The following is a 19,859-nucleotide window of genomic DNA, read 5'->3' as shown; positions in this document are numbered from 1 at the left end:
CTTTGGGAAAGTATTTTCCAGACCTGTCCCCACACACTCCTCCTCCCACCTGGGTGTTTCTGAAGCCCTCTAGGTCAGGCTTACCCCACTCCCTCTACTGCTGCCTGTACTGGGCCCCAGTGGGTCAACTGGGGTGATGAGGTCACATTCTGGGGGTGTCCGAGAGAGAGTAAGCAGCTTGTGCAGCTAAGAGGGAAAGAAAGACCTGAGATCAGTCTATGCTTCAGAGCTATATGAGTAGGTCCACAGGCATGGGTCTAAACTTTGTACTAATCCCCTTCCCCTGGTCCCACACTCACAGAGGAGCCCTCCCGGGGTGACACAAGCAGCTCCGAATCAGGAATGCTGTCAAATGGAGAAAGGTTCTCAGAATCTGCATTGTCCAAGATCTCCGTCAGAGCCGTGAGCAGCGACACTTCATTCTGGTCCTCCAGAGATAACCTGCTCTGCTCCAGAAAAACAACCAGAAGGTCCTACCAACATCCCTAATGACCTACTATGCCACTAAGGACTGGATATCGAGAGAATCAGTCTCCCAGGTTCAACTCAGCTAATGGGGCAGCGAGAAGGATCTGAATACCAGAAGGCATGGATTCCAATCTCAGCTACCATCCACCAGCTCTTGGTGTCAACAGAGACCTGTCAGACTTGACTCAAGCTTGGGTTTCACACATTCCCCTACCCTCAGATAAGATGTGGGATGCTCAGCAGACAACCATCGGCTAGGCTAGAAATGCGCTGAAAAACAGAGATCAGAACCCTCTGGACATGTAGTTCAGGGGCCCAGACAGTGGGAAAGGCCTTGGACTATAGTCTAAGCTAGGAAAGGAATTCTTACATGGGACATAATCTGGCAGCCTGCAGCCTAATTCCCACTTAGAGACAAAAAATACACTTCAAGGATTCAGGTTGGGCACCCAGGAAGAAGCTAAGGTCCTGGGAGAGCAGAGCCATGCCAAAAATTTGAGCTAGAACCTCCCATGTAAACCTCCTGCTTAAAGATTTCAGAGTCCAGCCCCAGCTCACCTCTCCAAGGCTCCCAAAATCCTCGATGAGGGAGATAAGGGAGGCATCCATGTAGCTCTGCATGGTCCCCAGCAGTGTCTCATCCTGCAGCATTAGCTCCTCCATTTCCAGGTCCTTGTCCCTCAGAGATGGGCCCAGCCGAGAGAGACTGACAAAGCCAGAATCACCCCCCTCCTCATGCAGCAGCACCTGGAGCAGAGAAGAAGGTGAGAAGGGTATGAGCTCTCTGGCAGCAGCTGATAATATGCTCCATAAATCAGGTACCCTCCACTGCTGGGGCCAAACTCAGCAGCAGCAACACTGTCGCCAAACTTCTGGGCTAGCAGAGCAGAGAGAAGCACAACCTATGAGCAAAAACCCCAATAAGGATGGCAGTTTTCAAGGACCTTCTGGGGCAGAAAAATGTTTGGGCTCCAACCAGAAACAGCTAGAGTCACAGATTAAAACCCGGGAGTAAAAACATCAGGAAAATCAAGATTGTTCAGAATAATCTACTGGCAGCAGTGAAGATAACAGTCTGAGGGGCACACCAAAGCAAAAGAGGTCAGCAAGGAGACAGCTTCAACTCCAACAACCTCACCTACCTCAAATCCCATTTAGGTCTCTGCTTAGTGCAAATCCTACCTTCTTCAAGAAGACACCTCAGCTTCCTCAGCCCACGGTGATCTCTCCTCACAACTCTAAAATCACAGACTTTTCTGCAGCATTAACTTTTCTGGTAATCACACCCCACCCCCTACCCCCATCCCCATGACACTCATGGGTTCGGTCTCCTGGGTTCAAGCGATTCTCCTGCCTCAGCCTCTGGAGCAGCTGGGATTATAGGCGCCCACCACCACGCCCGGCTAATTTTTGTATTTTTAGTAGAGACAGGGTTTCACCTTATTGGCCAGGCTGGTCTCAAACTCCAAATCTCAAGTGATCCGCCCGACTCGGCCTCTGAAAGTGCTGTGATTACAGGCGTGAGCCGCCACGCCCGGCCGACACTTATTTTGAAGGCCCAACAGTGAGACACTCAACCTTTCAATGGTAATTCCAAGGGAAGGGCCTCTTCTCCACTCCTACCAGGTGAGAGCAAGTGAAGAGAAAGCTTGATTCCCTAGATGGAAAGGCCCCGCCCCACACTCCAAGAACTAGCAGCATTTACGGCCTCTTGTGTCAGGCATCAAGCAGCCCGCCCAGACCTGTCAAGAGTGTGGGTGTGGGCAGGGCCAGAAGGGACCAGAATGGTAGTGGTGAGGCCAGAGCCACGGGGATCTCCACTACAGTAGTCCCCCCTTATCCTAGAGGGATACATTCCAAGATCCCCAGTAGATGCCTGAAACCACAGATACTACCAATACATTGGTATGTATTGATACAAACAATACATACCAACGATGAAGTTTAACTTATAAATTAGGCACAATAAGAAATTAATAATAAAATAGATTAAAACAATATACTATAATAAAAGTTATGCAAATGTGGTCTCTCTGGCTCTCAGAATATCTCACTGTACTGTACTCATGTATTTTTAGACCCCAGTTGACAGCAGGTTAACAGAAACTGTGGATAAGGGGAAACTACCGCATAGGAAACATGAAGTAAAAAGGCTTGAGAACAGGATCACATACAGACAGGCCAGACCTTCCCTTTCCTCTTCTGCAACAAAGTGAAATTCCGCACCACTTCCAAAAGAAAAAAGCGACAGGTGTCTTCCACACCCCCACCCCCTACACCCCACCAATATATACCCTCCTAAGAGAGCTGAGTACCAACGCCCAGGAAAAGGAAAGGCTGGTTAAGGACGCGTTAGGAGGCCAGGCCCAGAGAATAAGCAAAAAGTGGTAGGTTTTAGGCACTAACTCCTCCCAGGCCTTCACAATCCTATAATTACAAACCAGCAGCTGAATAGCACCTGGCTCTGCAAACACTCCAGGGTGAGCCAAGAGGCTGCAACTCCATTTGCTCTGCCACCACCTACCTACCAGAGCCCCAGCGACTAGGCTGGAATCTCAAGACAATGCCCAGCTCTCTATGAACCACTCATCTTCACCTCCATCAGGTGTCCAGTCAGAGACACACCCTCACACCTGACCTCACCCATCACTCAATTCCCAAACAGCACAGCTCCCAGAGTACCAAGATCATCCGAGTGCTAAGCCCAGGCTGAAAGTAAGCCAGCCATCAGCAACTCTAACTTCAAAAACCTCCCAAGTAGCTTTCACCCACCAAACCTGCTCCCTCCAGGGTTCAAAAACAGTCAGAAACTTTTTAAATATGTATCTGATCACTGCCTGAGACCCTCCCTAAATCCCTTCAATGGCATTTTACTGCTCTTAGCATTAGGTTTAAACTCTTTAATATAGCTTACAGGCCGGGTGTGGTGGCTCACGCCTGTAATCCCAGCACTTTGGGAGGCTGAGGTGGGTGGATCACTTGAGGTCAGGAGTTCAAGACCAGCCTGACCAATATGGTGAAACCCTGTCTCTACTAAAAATACAAAAATTAGCCATGTGTGGTGGTGCTTGCCTGTAATCCCTGCTACTCAGGAGCCTGAGGCAGCGGAATTGCATGAACCCAGGAGATGGAGGTTGCAGTGAGCCAAGATCACACCACTGCACTCCCACCTGGGTGACAAAGCAAGACTCCATTTCAAAAACAACAACAACAACAACAAAATATATATATATAGCTTACAAAAGTCCTGTCTTCCCCACCAGACTTCTGCTCCAGCGTGTCCTCTCCCACTACTCTGTAGTACAGGTCTCGGTTTCTCCAATAAGCCATGCTCTCTTCCTCCTTGAGGCCTTCACTTTTCCCTGATTAAAGGTTTTCCACAGTTTTAACATCTCAGCTTTAAATGTCCCTTCTCAGACTCTGCAAAGTAGATCACTACTGCCAATTACATAATCCCAAATATCCTGCACTTTTGTCTCATTCATTATTATTTATCATCGGTCTATCCTGATTAAAACATAGATCCTGAGGGATAAAGACCATGTTTATGTGGTTTACCAGTTCGTCCCCTGTGCCTAAACATAATGGTATTTCAATAAATAACTGGCTGACTGACCAGCTCACATATACCCATCTTTGGTTTTGGGGGGAAGGGAATGACAATCTCTCCATGAGATCCTTTCCAATCCCAAATTACTACTTAACTATTATAGCTGGATCTTGGATCCTTCCTGACTCTCCCTGTGCTATTTGGGAATTCAGTGATGGGTGACGTCAGGTGTGAGGGTGTGTCTCTGACTGGACACCTGATGGAGGTGAAGATGAATGGTTCATAGAGAGCTGGGCATTGCCTTGAGATTCTGGCCTAGACCCTGGGGCTCTGGTAGGTAGGCAGCACCAGCCCCAAAAGATGTGACCTCTGAGAAAGTAGGGGAGAAGGGATCAGCGCTCCCAAATTCTTGCCCCAGAAACCATTCTCCCCTGGGCAAGGGCCTGGATTGGTCTGCCGGACCTGACATTACCAGGCAGCCTGCAGCCCAACTCCCACCTAGTAACACACAAAAAATGCTGTCAAGGACTCAGCTTAATTGTTTAAGAGAGGTAACAGTTCAAACTAATTCCTGCCCCTTCCACCCTGGGTGGAAACTTTTAAGAAGCCCTCCACTGTAGAGTAGAACAATAACACTTTTTGAAGGCCAAGAAAAAAAAACCTAACAGAATTCCCCCTCATCCAGTGTATGTTCAACTGTTGAACATGTTGAACAGTTCTCAAACCGCCTCCAACTTTTCCCATCCCCAGCAAAAAATCCAAAGAGCCTTAAGTACGGACCACCCCAGTTTCTGCGTGTCAGATTACAGGAGCATGCCTTCCCAAAAGAGATGCTGGAGGAAAAAGTGAGGAGAGGATTCCCTTTCCCTTTCTTAACCTTGTCCCAGGTGTATGTTGACACTCCCCATATCCCTTGAATCACTAATAAGGCAAGACTGCAAGGCAACCAAAACGCCAATGCCCGTGACTCACAACCCACCCCAAGCCGGTCAGACGGAAGCGCCACAAACTCACTCCTCCACAACCCTTCAGCCTCAGCCCTCTACCCTCCCCATCACACTCAGCCATCCGCAGGGAACAAACTCCCGCAACATCTGGAGAGTCCTTCACCATCCGCAGTGGAGAGACGTTGCGGACCCAAACAACAGGGAAAAAAAAAACCCTCCAAGGCTCTGAACAAAGTTGACTCTGGCAGCCCTTACCTTCCTTCCCGGCCCGGGCCTCCAGCCCCGGCAGGAGATGGCGGGACCCGTGGAGACACACCCAGTTCGCGTCAGCCAGGCTCCAAGGCCGATACTAGATGCCCGACAGCCTGGGACGGGAGCCACGTGGACGTTCCTTCCCCGCCCCCACGTGGACCCGCTGCCTGCGCCCCCCTCCACCAGGAGCCCGACCCACGTGGATGCCGGGGCCGCCTAGAGGGGAAGGGGAGGCAGACAAGTTCTCCCGGGAAAATTGCTCCCCCCACCCCACGTGGCTCCGAAAAGGGAACTGCGGCGCCGGGCTCGGGGAGCCTCACTGGGCATCCTTACATGGAGGTCTCAGCCTTCGACCCCAAGTCCGAACCCCTGACCCCCAACCGCGGGTTATGTTTCCGACACCCCGCTCTCCCCCTCCGGCGTCCCCCAGGAATGGCCGTAGAGACGCTGCCTCTGCCCGCCTACCCCCAGCAAACGGCCTAGGGCCCACTTGCTCCGGCCCGGCTCCCGCGGCCACCCGGCATCGACTCTCAGGCGCTTCCTCCCTTTCCTGTGGCGTCCACGTGTCACCGCCCGGCACACACCGCTTTGCTGCCTGTCGCGGGCCGCCAGCCAACCTCTCACCTGCTCGCCGCCGCTCACAGCGCCCAAAGTCCCATACGGCGCTTGGCTTCGACTTCCCCAACCACTGCCGCGGGCTCCCCCGCCAGGGTCCGGACCGGGGCCCCCACTCGGGGGCGGCGCGACTCCGTCTCTCCGTCCCCGGCGCGCCGCCATCTTGGCCCCTGAACACCCAGCGCTGCTCTGATCGCTGGCGCCGCCTCGCCCAGCCGATTGTGGGAAAGGAACTACAACTCCCGAATGACACTGCAAGACTACGAATCCCAGAGAGCCGTGCGGCGAGGCCCACTTGCACCCTGGAAGAAGGCCCTGGCCTCGCGCGAAGGTTCCTGGGACTAGTAGTCGCTTTAAGTGGGGACCGTTTGGCACTAGCTGCAGGCATCCTGTAGGGCTTAGTTTGGCGTTACACTGGGATACCGATTTAGGGAGCGCTCAGCAGTAAGGGGGAAAGTTAACATTTGCGTATTTTATTGTCGTTAACTTGTCCAACTGTTGGAACGTCCTCTTTGACGTTCTACCTGCTGTACGTTCCTTTCATCTTAGTCCAAGTGGGGCCAGGTGGGCCTATATATGTTTTGAAACACCACCCCCTAGTGGGCACTTGCGCTCCAAGCGCTAATCCTCACCTAATCCCATATTGCGGCAGTACTGCAAACTTAATCGGAAAATGTCGCGTTCTCCGCCCTCTCTGCTACTACTCAGAAACTTACGTTGCCTTCTCTATCAAATTTGTTTCTTGCTGTTTCAGGTCTCCTTGCTGTTCCCTAAAGACAACAGGTGTTCTCCTGCCTATATGTGGACCTGGAATACTTGAACCTCAAAACATTTCATGCCTTATTTAATCTAGGAAAGGCTTTGGTTGTCCTAGCCAAGAGGGATCCCGCTCTGCGTTTCTACGGTCCATCACTGTCTCTACTCTTCATTCATTTGCCACTTAAAAGCTACTTCATATTTTCTATTTTTAAATAACTTTTTACAAAGCACAAAAATTATTTCAAGAAGTACAAAACTGTTTAGAGGAAAAAATGTAGTAGGCCTGCAAATTATAGTTCTACTGCCCAGATTTAAACCCCTTGTTACTTTTAGTGTGTATTCATTGACACTTTTTTCTATGAATGGAAAAATATATAGGGGCACAAATTGGTGATTTGCTTTCTTTATGTAACAATATGTTAATCCACTCACTAGCTAAATATTTACTGAGCCTTTAGCACCAGTTCTATTTTATGAATGTATTGTTATTTAAATTATATTTAAGTTGTTTCTGGCCGTGGCTTGGTGGCTGACACTTGTAGTCCCAGCACTTTGGGAGGCCGAAGTGGGTGGATCACTTGAACTAAGGAGTTTGAGACCAGCCTGGACAACATGGCAAAACCCCACCTCTACCAAAAATTTAAAAATTAGCTGGACGTGGTGGCACACATCTGTGGTCCCAGCTACTCAGGAGGCCGAGGCAGGAGGATTGCTTGAACCCAGGAGGTGGAGGTTGTAGTGAGCCAAGATCATGCCACAGCACTCCAACTTGGGTGACAGAGTGAGACTTCTTCTCAAAAATAAATAAAATAATATTTAAGTTGTTTACAGTTTCTCACTATTACATATTGTTATGATGAACACCCTTGCATATGTCATGTACATGTATCTTTGCACTTTTGTGCAATCTTTCTGTGGAATAGTTTCCATGAAATTCAAGTGCTGAGTTAAACAATGCATGTATTTGAAATACAGTAGAAAATTGCCCTTTGGAAATATTGCATCACTATACATCCCCACAAATGTTCACGAAAAGAGAGGACCTTTTCTGGACCTTTTCTTAGATGTTCTTTCTTTTTTTTTTTTTTTTGTTAGACAATAGGGTTTTACTCTGTCACCCAGGGCTGCAGTGTGGAGTGCGGTGAGCAAGAGTGCCGTGGCAGATCATAGCATAGCTCACTGTGATCTCTCAAGCTCAAAGGATCCATCTGCCTCAGCCTCCAGAGTAGCTGGGTACTACAGGTACACACTGCCATGCCCAGCTAATTTTTTTTTTTTTTTTTTTGAGATGGAGTGTCGCTCTGTCGCCAGGCTGGAGTGCAGTGGCGCGATCTTGGCTCACTGCAACCTCCACCTCCCAGGTTCAAGTGATTCTCCTGCCTCAGCCTCCCGAGTAGGTGGGACTACAGGTGCCCACCACCACACCCAGCTAATTTGTTTTTGTATTTTTAGTAGAGACAGGGTTTCGCCATGTTGGCCAGGATGGTCTCGATCTCTTGACCTCGTGATTTGCCTGCCTCGGCCTCCCAAAGTGCTGGGATTACAGGGGTGAGCCACCACGCCTGGCCATGCCCAGCTAATTCTTTGGGGGGTCTTGGGGGGTCTCACATCTTGCCCAGGCTGTTCTCCAACTCTTAGCCTTAGAAGATCCTCCTGCCTTGGCCTCCCAATGTGTTGGGATTACAGGTGTCAGCCAGTGTGCCTGGCTGTTTTGTTGTTTCTTTTGTTTTGTTTTGTTTTTTGTGTGTGAGATGGAGTTTCACTCTTGTCATCCAGGCTGGAGTGCAACGGCGCAATCTCGGCTCACCGCAACCTCCGCCTCCCAGGTTCAAGTGATTCTTGTGCCTCAGCCTCCTGAGTAGCTGGGGTTACAGGCATGTGCCACCACGCCCAGCTAATTTTGTATTTTTAGTAGAGAGGGGGTTTCTCCATGTTGGTCTGGCTGGTCTCAAACTCCTGACCTCAGGTGATCTGCCTGCCTCAGCCTCCCAAAGTTCTGGGATTATGGGCGTGAGCCACTGCGCCCAGCCCTGTTTAGTTGTTTTTTTTTTTTTTTTTTTTTTTTTTGAGAAGGATTCTTGCTCTGTCACTGAGGCTGGAGTGCAGTGGCGCGATCTCGGCTCACTGCAAGCTCTGCCTCCTGGGTTCATGCCATTTTCCTGCCTCAGCCTCCCCAGCAGCTGGGACTACAGGCACCTGCCACCACGCCTGGCTAATTTTTTTGTATATTTAGTAGAGATGGGGTTTCACCATGTTAGCCAGGATGGTCTTGATTTCCTGATCTCGTGATCTGCCCATCTTGGCCTCCCAAAGTGCTGGGATTACAGGCATGAGCCACAGCGCCCAGCCTAATTGTTTCTTAATTAGTTGTTTCAGGTGAATTAACTTTGTCTTCTCAAAAAGGCTTTAAAAGCCACTAATTTGGAAACTGAGTCTTGTTCACAGTTTTCTGTATAAAATAGTCATATGAGGAGCAACAATAAAGTTTGAAATAAAGTTGCCTATGAGCAGCCAGCAAGATTAATACAGATGGCACAGTTTTTCCTGTGTGGAAGATGCATACTCTAAAAGATGCTCTAAGGCTGGGCACAGTGGCTCACGCCTGTAATTACAACATTTTGGGAGGCCGAGGCAGGCGGATCACCGAGGTCAGGAGTTCAAGACCAGCCTGGCCAACATGGCAAAACCCTGTCTCTACTAAAAATACAAAAATTAGCCAAGCGTGGTGGCGCCTACCTGTAATCCCAGCTACTCAGGAGGCTGAGGCAGGAAGAATCGCTTGAACCCGGGAGGCAGACGTTGCAGTGAGCCAAGATCACGCTGCTGCACTCCAGCCTGGGCGACGGGGCGAGACTCCATCTCAAAATAAATAAGTAAATAAAAATTAAAAAAAATAAAATGCTACTGGTTTATGGTGATAAGGCTTTGAGAGGAAGACTAATATAAAAGAAAGCGGAACATTTTGCCACTTTTTTGCTTTATTCAGCATCTGAAGAAACAATCTATTCATCTAAGTCTGGTGTCTCCATAAAATCTACTCAAAAAAGGTAATATATCTCTGGGTCTTCAGTGCCACCTGAACAGGGGTGTTGTGACTACTAGTCCTTAAGTGCATTCCTAATGACCATGAAGGAAAACCTTAGAGCCATAGGCCACCAAAAACTGGGAACCTCCAATCCTTTTCTGACTCCATGCTCGCCAAAGACTCATCTGATTATAATAACTGACTTATAATTTTCTGTGGAGGTCAGGCATGGTGGTGCACGCCTGTAATCCCAGCACTTTGGGAGCCCCAGGCATGTGGATCGCTTGAGGTCAAGAGTTCAAGACGAGCCTGACAAACATGGCAAAACCTCCTCTTTACTAAAAATACAAAAATTAGCTGGGCATGGTGGCATGTACCTATAGTCCCAGCTATTCGGGAGGCTAAGGCAGGAGAATCACTTGAACCCCAAAGGCGGAGGTTGCAGTAAGCCAAGATTGTGCAACTGCACTCCAGCCTGGGTAACACAGTGAGACTTTGTCTCAAAATAATAATAATAATAGGGCCAGGCACAGTGGCTTACACCTGTAATCCCAGCACTTTGGGAGGCTGAGGCAGGTGGATCACCTGAGGTCAGGAGTTCAAGACCAGCCAGACCACATGGAGAAACCCCCTCTCTACTAAAAATACAAAATTAGCCGGGTGTGGTGGCACATGCCTGTAATCCCAGCTACTCGGGAGGCTAAGGCAGGAGAATCGCTTGAACTCGGGAGGCAGAGGTTGCAGTGAACCAAGATCGTGCCATTGCACCCTAGCCTGGGCAACAAGAGTGAAACTCTGTCTCAAAAATAATAATAATAATTTTCTATGGGAAGAAAGTATATTGATCAAGTGAGACAAAAATCTCCAGTTCATGTGATGTACATTTCTATGTGAATTAAACCAGCATAATCACTTATTTGTTGAGTGCCTTCCATAAGCCAGGCACTACAGCAATGACAAAATGGACCAAAAACAAACAAAACAAAAAACTCCCCTTAACAGAATGGAGTTTATATTCTCCTCGGGAAACAATCTTCATGTAAACAAAGAATTAAAACAATTTCAGAGAGCCATATGTGCTGTCAGAAAGTAATGGGATGGAAAGTGTAAAAGATAAGAGGGAATAATTTTATATTGTGTAGCCTCTGAGGAGGAAACATTTGAAGACCTGAATCACAAGGAAGACCTACCTAGGCATTCAAAGAATATTCTGTGGTAAAAGAATCAGCCAGGCCAATATGGTGAAACTCTTGTCTCTACTAAAAATACAAAAATCTGGCTGGGCGCGGTGGCTCATGCCTGTAATCCCAGCACTTTGGGAGGCTGAGGCGGGCAGATCACGAAGTCAGGAGATAAGACCATCCTGGCTAACATGGTGAAACCCTGTCTCTACTAAAAATATAAAAAATTAGCCAGGGGTCGTGGGGGGCGCCTGTAGTCCCAGCTACTCGGGAGGCTGAGGCAGGAGAACGGTGTGAACCCAGGAGGCAGAGCTTGCAGTGAGCCGAGATTGCGCCACTGAACTCCAGCCTGGGTGACAGAGCGAGACTCTGTCTCAAAAAAAATACAAAAATTCCCCAGGTGTGGTGGTGCACGCCTGCAGTCCCAGCTACTTGGGAGGCTGAGGCACAAAAATTGCCTCAACCTGGGAGGCAGAGACTGCAGTGAGCCCAGATTGTGCCACTGCACTCCAGCCTGTGCAATTGAGCCAGACTGTCTCTCAAAAAAAAAAAAAAAAAAAAAAAAAGAGAATCAGCCAGGGAATTGACTCTGAAATGGAACAAATTTGTTGTGTTCAAAAGAAAGACCAATTTAGCTAAAGAGTTCCAGAAAAGGGGGGAAGTCATACCAAGATAAGGTTTTCTGTTAATTTGATTTGTGTGAATCAGTGTCCTGAATCTGATGAACTCTGATACTCTGATACACTGCCTAAATTGCACTTCCAGACTTGCAAAGACCTGTTATGTTCAGAAACCCTCAATCTCTAGGTGGATAGTGTCAGGAAAAAAAGAGTGAGAGAGAGAGAGAAACCCTCAAGATGGCTCCCAATAATCAGCCTCCTGTTATTCACACTCATCTGTGGGTTTCCTCCTAGACTGTACCAGGATTGTGACCAATAGCATATGGCAGAAGTGCCTCCCAGATGATATGCCATGTCTAAGATTAGGTTATAAAAAGACTGCCGCTGGCGGGGCATGGTGGCTCAGGCCTGTAATCCCAGCACTTTGGGAGGCCGAGGCGGGCGGATCATGAGGTCAGGAGATCGAGACCATCCTGGCTAACATGGTGAAACCCCGTCTCTACCAAAAATACAAAAAATTAGCCCAGCGTGGTGGTGGGTGCCTGTAGTGCCAGCTACTCAGGAGGCTGAGGCAGGAGAATGGCAGGTGAACCCCGGAGGCAGAGCTTGCAGTGAGCCGAGATTGTACCACTGCACTCCAGCCTGGGCGACGCAGCAAGACTCTTAAAAAAAAAAGAAAAAAAAAAAAGACTGCAGCTGTGGGCTTAGGGGCTCCTATTTTCTGTCTCTCTCTGTCTCTCTTGCTCTCTCTTTCTCCCTCTTTTGGATCTCTTGCTCTGGGGAAATCAAAGTGCCATGTTATAAGCAGTACTATGGAGAGGCCCACGTGGCAAAAAAATGGAAGCTTTTAGAGGGGCGGGGTGCGGTGGCTCATGCCTGTAATCCCAGCACTTTGGGAGGCTGCGGTGGGCAGATCAAATGTGGGAGGTCAGGAGATGGAGACCATTCTGGCCAACATGGTGAAACCCCGTCTCTACTAAAAATACAAAAATTAGCTGGGCGTGGTGGCACGTGCCTGTAATCCCAGATACTCGGGAGGCTGAGGCAGCAGAATCGCTTGAACCAGGGAGTCGGAGGTTGCAGTGAGCTGAGATCACACCACTGCATTCCAACCTCGTGACAGAGCAAGACTCTGTCTCAAAAAAAAAAAAAAAAAAAAGCAGCAGCAGCTTCTGACCAAAAACCAGTGAAGAACTGAGGCTGGCCAACAACCATGACAGTGAGCTTGGAAGCAGATTCTCCAACACCAGTCAAGCCTTAAGATGACTACATCCTGGCTGGCCATTTGACTGCAACCTTGTGAGAAATCTTAAACCAGCTAGGTGTGGCAGCTCACACCTGTAATCCCAATATTTTAGGAGGCCAAGATGGGAGGATCGCTTGAGCCCAGGAGTTCAAGACCACTCTGGGACACATAGCGAAACCCCTGTCTCTAGAAAAAATTTAAAAAATAGGCTGGGCTCGGTGGCTCACGCCTGTAATCCCAGCACTTTAGGAGGCCGAGATGGGCAGATTGCCTGAGCTCAGGAGTTCATGACCAGCTTGGGCAACATGATGAAACCCCGTCTCTACTAAAATACAAAAAAAATCAGCTGGGCAGGCCGGGCGTGGTGACTCTCGCCTGTAATCCCAGCACTTTGGGAGGCTGAGGCAGGCGGATCACAAGGTCAGGAGATCAAGACTACCCTGACTAACACAGTGAAACCCCGTCTCTACTAAAAATACAAAAAATTAGCCGGGCGTGGTGGCACTTGCCTGTAATCCCAGCTACTCGGGAGGCTGAGATGAGAGGATCACTTGAACCCAGCAGGTGGATGTTGCAGTGAGCCGAGATCGTGCAACTGTACTCCAGCTGAGATTGCGCCACTGCACTTCAACCTTGAGACAGCAAGACTCTATCACAATGTATTTTATTTTATTTATTTTTTTGAGACGGAGTCTCACTCTGCTGCCCAGGCTGGAGTGCAGTGGCGTGGTCTCAGCCCACTGAACCTCTGTCTCCCAGGTTCAAGCGATTCTCCTACCTCAGCCTCCTGAGTAGCTGGGATTACAGGCTTGTGCCCCCACACCCACCTAATTTTTGTATTTTTAGTAGAGACAAGGTTTCACCATGTTGGCCAGGCTGATCTTGAACTCCTGACCTCAGGTGATCTGCCCACCTCAGCCTCCCAAAGTGCTGGGATTACAGGCTTGAGCCACCATGCCTGACCTCTGTCTCAATTTTTTTTTAATATATATATATATATATATATATATAAAATAAAAAACCATATTCCTTGGTTCTCCAGAAATATGATTTAGTTCATCCAAGGATGGTGCCTTCTCCATGGTTAACAAGTTTCCTGGGAATTTCTTACATACTTTGAGAAACTGCTTTGGCAGAAAAACGACTGATGTTTGTAAATAATGATGGTAATGATGATAGCAAATGGACAAGAGGGGAGGAGTCACGTGTCAGGGCAAGGGACGATCTATAAAAATTGCTGTAATCATTCAACAAAAGTTACAGTTCACGGCTGCGGCTGGGTGTGGTGTCTTACACCTGTAATCCTAGCACTTTGGGAGGCCGAGGCAGGCGGATCACCTGAGGTCAGGAGTTCAAGACCAGCCTAGCCAACATGATGAAACCCTGTCTCTACTAAAAATATAAAAATTAGCTGGGCATGGTGGTGGATGCTTGTAATCCCAGCTACGTGGGAGGCTGAGGCAGAAGAATCGCTTGAACCCGGGAGGCAGAGGTTGCACTGAGCTGAGATCGCACCACCGCACTCCAACCTGGGCAACAGAGCAAGACTCCATCTCAAAAAAAAAAAAAAAAAGTTATAGTTCACAAACTAGGTTCCAGGTACTCTGTTAGATGCTGGAGGTTTGGCCGTCCATAAGACGTATATCATCTGCTGTCTGTTTGGAGAAAGATTCATCCTTTTTTTTTTCTTTTGAGTCAGAGTCTCACTCTGTCATTCAAGCTAAAGTACAATAGTGCAATCTCAGTTCACTGCTGTCTCAAACTCTTGGGCTCAAGTGATCCTCCCTCTTCAGCCTCCTGAGTTTCTAGGATTACATGTGTGAGCCATAGCATCCAGGTCAAGATTCATCCTTGAAAGACAGAGTGATGCCAGGCCGGGCGCGGTGGCTCACGCCTGTAATCCCAGCACTTTGGGAGGCCAAGGCGGGTGGATCACCTGAGGTCAGGAATTCGAGATGAGCCTGACCAACATGGTGAAACCCCTTCTCTACTAAATACAAAATATTAGCCGGGCATGGTGGTGCATGCCTGTAGTCCCAGCTACTTGGGAGGCTGAGGCAGGAGAATTGCTTGAACCCGGGAGGCGGAGGTTGCAGTGAGCTGAGATTGTGCCACTGCACTCCAGCCTGGGCAACAAGAGCGAAACTCTGTCTAAAAAAAAAAAAAAAAGAAAAGAAAGAAAGAAAGACAGAGTGATGCCAATAACTAGTTGAAGGAATTTCAAGGGTGAGAGAAATATAAGAGAAAATATAGAAGGCCAAGGTCAGCAGAGGGAGTTGGATGGGAGCGGTTCTAGGAGTTGGGACAAACAGGGGGCTTACCTCTATTGGAATGAGTCTAGCCAGTTGCTTCTGCTGTCTGCCTTTTTGTAAGGCTCCTCTTCCCTTCCCCTTTCCTAATCTTAACCTCTTCTCAGTACCTCCTGCTTGTGTCCAGAGTCCATCTTGCACTAATGACTAGTATTGAAAAATACTAAAAGTGGCTGGGCACGGTGGCTCAGCCCTGTAATCCCAGCACTTTGGGAGGCTGAGGCAGGTGGATCATGAGGTCAAGAGATCGAGATCATCCTGGCCATCATGGTGAAACCCCGTCTCTACTAAAATACAAAAGATTTGGCCAGGTGCGGTGGCTCATGCCTATAATCCCAGCTACTCAGGAGGCTGAGGCAGGGGAATTGCTTCAACCCAGGAGGCGGAGGTTGCAGTGAGTTGAGATAGTGCCACTGCACTCCAGCCTGGTGACAGAGCAAGACTCTGTCTCAAAAAAAAAAAAAAAATTAACTGGGTGTGGTGGCACACACCTGTAGTACCAGCTACTTGGGAGGCTGAGGCAGGAGAATCGCTTGAACTGGGGAGGCAGAGGTTGCAGTGAGCCGAGATCAAGCCACTGCATTCAGCCTGGTGACAGAGCGAGACTCTGTCTCAAAAATAAATAAATAAATAAATAATACTAGAGGCTTGGTGTGGTACAGGCCTGTAGTCCCAGACATTCAGAAGGCTGAGGCAACAGGACTGCTTGAGCCCAGGAGTCCGAGTCCAGCCTGGGCAACACAGCAAGACTATAAAATAAAAAACAAAAAACAAGGGCCAGGGTCAGGCAGTGGCTCATGTCTGTAATCCCAGCACATTGGAAGGTCAAGGCAGGAGGATCACTTGAGGCCAGCCAGAAGTTCAATACCAGCCTGGCTAACAGCAAGAAACCTGTCTCTACAAAAAATAAAAAAGTTAGTTGGACACAGTGGTGTGTACCTATAGTCCTAGCTAGTTGGGAGGCTGAGGCAGGAGAACTGCTTAAGCCCAGAAGTTTCAGGCTGCAGTTACCTATGACCATATCACTGCACTCCAGCCTGGGTGACAGAGCAAGATTCTGTCTCAAAAAAAAAAAAAAAAAAAATGGCCAGGCACAGTGGCTCACGCCTGTAATCCCAACACTTTGGGAGGCCGAGGCGGGTGAATCACTTGGAGGCCAACATGGTGAAACCCCATCTCTACTAAAAATACAAAATTAGCCAAGTGTGGTGGTGCGCGCCTGTAATCCCAGCTACTCCGGAGGCTGAGGCAAGAGAATCACTTGAACCCGGGAGGCGGAGGTTAAAGTGAGCTGAGATTGCACCACTGCACTCCAGCCTGGGCAACAGAGTGAGACTGTCTCAACAAAAAAGAAAAGAAAGAAGGCTGGGCGCGGTGGCTCACGTCTGTAATCCCAGCACTTTGGGAGGCCAGGGCAGGCAGATCACGAGGTCAGGAGTTCGAGACCAGCCTGACTAACATGGCGAAACCCTGTCTCTACTAAAAATACAAAAATTAGCCAGGTGTGGTGGTGATGCCTGTAATCCCAGCTACTCAGGAGACTGAGGCAGGAGAATCGCTTGAACCTGGGAGGCGGAGGTTGCAGTGAGCTGAGATCGTGCCACTGCAATCCAGTCTGGGCGACAAGAGCGAGACTCTGTCTAAAAAAAAAAAAAGAATAAAATTTAAAAATAAAAAGCTAGAATGCCTCTGAATTGATCATTTAAAAATGGTTAATTTTTAGCCAGGCATGGTGGTGCATGCCTATAATCCCAGCTACTCGGCAGGCTGAGGCAGGAGAATCACTTGAAACAGGGAGGCGGAGGTTGCAGTGAGCTGAGATTGCGCCATTGCACTCCAGCCTGGGCAACAAGAGCGAAACTCCATCTCAAAAAAAAAAAAGGCCGGGCGTGGTGGCTCATGCCTATAATCCCAGCATTTTGGGAGGCCAAGGTGGGCGGATCACCTGAGGTTGGGAGATCCAGACCAGCCTGACCAACATGGAGAAACCCTGTCTCTACTAAAAAAAATACAAAAATTAGCCAGGCGTGGTGGCAGGTGCCTGTAATCCCAGCTACTCAGGAGGCTGAGGCGTAGGGAGAATTGCTTGAACTGGGGAGGCGGAGGTTGCAGTGAGCTGAGATTGCACCACTGCACTCCAGCTTGGGCCACAGCGCGAGACTCCGTCTAAAAAAAAAAAGGTTAATTTTATGTTATGTGAATTTTACCACACACATACAGAGGGAGAGAGAGAGAATACTGGGCGCTTACACCCATCCATACAAATCAGCTAAGCCTCCAGTCCTCCAGGACATTGTCATTAAGTTAAAGACCCTCCCTCCACATAGACTCCACCCCCTTCCTACCACATCCCTTCTGTCTGCCAGGTGTCTGTGACCTCTCTTCCCATTTTTGCCTATACCACAATTCCCAGAGATGCTCCAAAGATGTTCTCTTCTCCCTCCCCAGGTCTGATCCACACTAGAAGTAAGGCAAGGAGTAGAGCAATGGGTCAAGTGCTTGTTAGCTCTGTTACCTTGGCAAAGTTAACTAACTTGCCTAAATGGAGTTCCTGTAGGAGCCCCAATCACTTATTTTAACCACCCATTCAACAGTACTGAGATGGTATTTCCTTACCGGTAACTGGGCAATAGCGTCAGTGGGAGTGGGAAGGGTAATCTTCCCAGAGAAGGTGAAGCTAGAACTAAGGTGTTAAGGAAGCATTAACTAGTAGGTGAAGAAGAGGGAGAACAGTGTTTTACAGGCAAGTTCAAATTTATTATCATCTCTGAACTTCAGTTTTCCTACTTGTTCAATGGAGGTAATAGCACCTTCTTCCAAAGGTCCTCATGAAAGGTAAATGAGTCGGCAGGTGTAAAAGGCCTAGGGCAGTGCCTGGCACTAGTGCATGCTCAAGTAAGGCAGTTTTTTCTTCCTTCCTAAGCTTCTACCTTCCACATGTGTAATCTAGGAGAGGGAAATCTCAGATTCACAGGAGGCAAAGACCTTTATAGGGTGGGTTGTAGTCCCCCTGTCCACCCAGATGATCACCATTGTGTTGGTCAGCATGGAATCTGACCAAGCTAGTTGTTTGGAATGAGTGGCCTTAGGCGTAAGTGGTCACAGGATTGGAGGAAGGCAAATTCATGGACAGAAAAGAGAGAAGGAGGTCAAGGTAGGTATTCCCCCTCCTCCAAACCATCTCAAATTGTCCTGCCAATCCAGCCCCCTCCTCTCTTGGAATTGGATAATCTTGAAAAAAAAAAAAAAGGGCAGAAAGAACACGTATTTACAGGACTGCCTGGCTGACACTGGGCTACGTGACTGGGTGTACATTGTCTAGTTTGATACTCACCAAGCCATAGGTTAGAGAGGATAAAGCTAGTGTTCCAGGTGGGGTGGTCAGTTGTCTCAAATCACTCAGGTAATGAGGAGCGAATCTTGCGTTCAAACCTAGGTATCCACAATTTCGGCCCAGTGTTCTGTTGCCTTATGTTCTCTCTACTCCCTCCAGTGCTGACCTTTGTCTGGGAGAATGCAGGGAGGGGGTGCACTCAGGCAGGGGATGCTGCCAAGGAAATACTTGTGTGAGTGTGGATGGCTTCAGTCAGGTCCTCTCTGCTCCTAGTGGGGGTGGAGATGGGGAAACCTGGGGGTGGGAGACTCCACAGTGTACAAGCTCCCCTATCCCCCATCCTAAGCACATGGTGGGGAGGGTCTCCATTCCTAGGCAGGCCTTCTTTTCAATCCCTGGACTCTGCACTGTTCCATCATTTCATGCTCCCTCAGCAAAAACCTAAGGTGGAGAGAAGAGGTCTCATAAACACTTTAAGCCTCCGCATTTGTAACCCTCCCCCAGCCAGTCAAGCCAGCTGTGCAGACTCTGAGCCAGAGTGAGGGAACCAAACAGCCTTCTCAACCAACACCCCTCTAAGTAACAAAGAGGAGAACCCCCTACCCAGTCAGGGCCAGACGCCCTAGGGAGGAGACACTAGTCCAAGTCTCCATCGTCTATCCCTGGAGCCCATACTGAAACTTAAGAAAGAAAAGCTAGCAGCTGGGGACCCCAGGAGGGAGGGGGTCAACTCTCTACTCCAGGCGGCTCCCCTCCCTTCCCTCCTCCTGGCTAATAGGTATTTCCTGTTTATGAGGCAGCTAAAGCTGAGCTTTTGGGAAGGGATGGAGATGGAGCCCCTCCCCTCCTAGGGCTGGGTTGGAGAGTCCTTGAAGTGTGACTGAAGGTTGGGAGGCTCCTCCCAGGGGAAGGAGTGTTCCTTACATTGACCATCCACATCATCTCCCATCCAACCCCCCACGGCCCACAGCCTCTGCCTCTCTGGGTTAGGGGGCACTGGAGGGGCCTGTTTCCTGTTCTCATCTCCGAAGCCCTCAAAGGACAGCAGCTTCCAGGCAGGGGGGTCGGAGGCGGTGGGGTTGGGCGGTTGGTACGGAGGTGAAGGCACCAAGGCTGGAGAAAGGGGGAAAGAGAAGAGAGTGTCTTGACTGATGCGTCAGTCTGCAAGAAGGAAGGATGGCCTTCTATCGCCCCTCCGTAATCCAATCTGGTGGTCATTCCGCAGCCCCCTCCCCCCAGCAAAACACAGATCCCAAGCCCTTAGGCGGAGGAGGGCGGGGACCCCACTTAATTAACCCTTTTAGTTCTAGTCCCAACTGGTTTCGCAGGCAAAGGAGGAGTGGTTAATTTAGGGAAGGGGTGAGTTGAGGGGTTGCTACAAGAATTAAGAGAATGCTTCTTTACCCATCCAGCCTAGGGTAGGGACGCGAAAACAAGGGGCCTCCAGAAGAAGGCTGGCGTCTCAGCAGGGAGCACGGACAGGGGGTCTGCAGTCTCTTTTCCCTCCCGGAGCGCGGCCCGGGGTGGAGAGAGATACACCACACTGCCCACCC

The 19,859-nt window shown here is 49.2% G+C and overlaps 1 protein-coding gene across 17 annotated transcripts in view; it reads right to left on the bottom strand.

Moving 5' to 3' along the window:
- Positions 1-19,840, bottom strand: part of PPRC1 (PPARG related coactivator 1) — a 31,075-nt gene extending 11,235 nt beyond the window's left edge. For 2 of the 17 annotated variants that reach the window (XM_055352795.2, XM_019034592.4), the window contains exons 1-4: positions 5,842-6,097; positions 1,027-1,215; positions 300-446; positions 85-186 (exon numbers count right to left, since the gene is read on the bottom strand). In XM_055352795.2, the coding sequence (XP_055208770.2) occupies positions 85-186; positions 300-446; positions 1,027-1,215; positions 5,842-5,994 (591 nt within the window). In that variant the 5' untranslated portion in view covers positions 5,995-6,097. Of the gene's footprint in view, positions 1-84; positions 187-299; positions 447-1,026; positions 1,216-5,220; positions 5,581-5,841; positions 6,123-18,306; positions 19,190-19,230; positions 19,386-19,710 lie in introns of those variants that run through there. The other 15 variants (XM_055352800.2, XM_055352799.2, XM_063710441.1 and 12 more) reach the window with 15 other exon arrangements.
- Positions 19,841-19,859: the final 19 nt, after the last annotated feature.

The sequence above is a fragment of the Gorilla gorilla genome, chromosome 8 (assembly GCF_029281585.2).
Source record: "Gorilla gorilla gorilla isolate KB3781 chromosome 8, NHGRI_mGorGor1-v2.1_pri, whole genome shotgun sequence".
Taxonomy (NCBI): Eukaryota; Metazoa; Chordata; class Mammalia; order Primates; family Hominidae; genus Gorilla; species Gorilla gorilla.
Note: the sequence above shows the minus strand (reverse complement) of the source record. Positions and strands in the feature narration are given on the sequence as shown.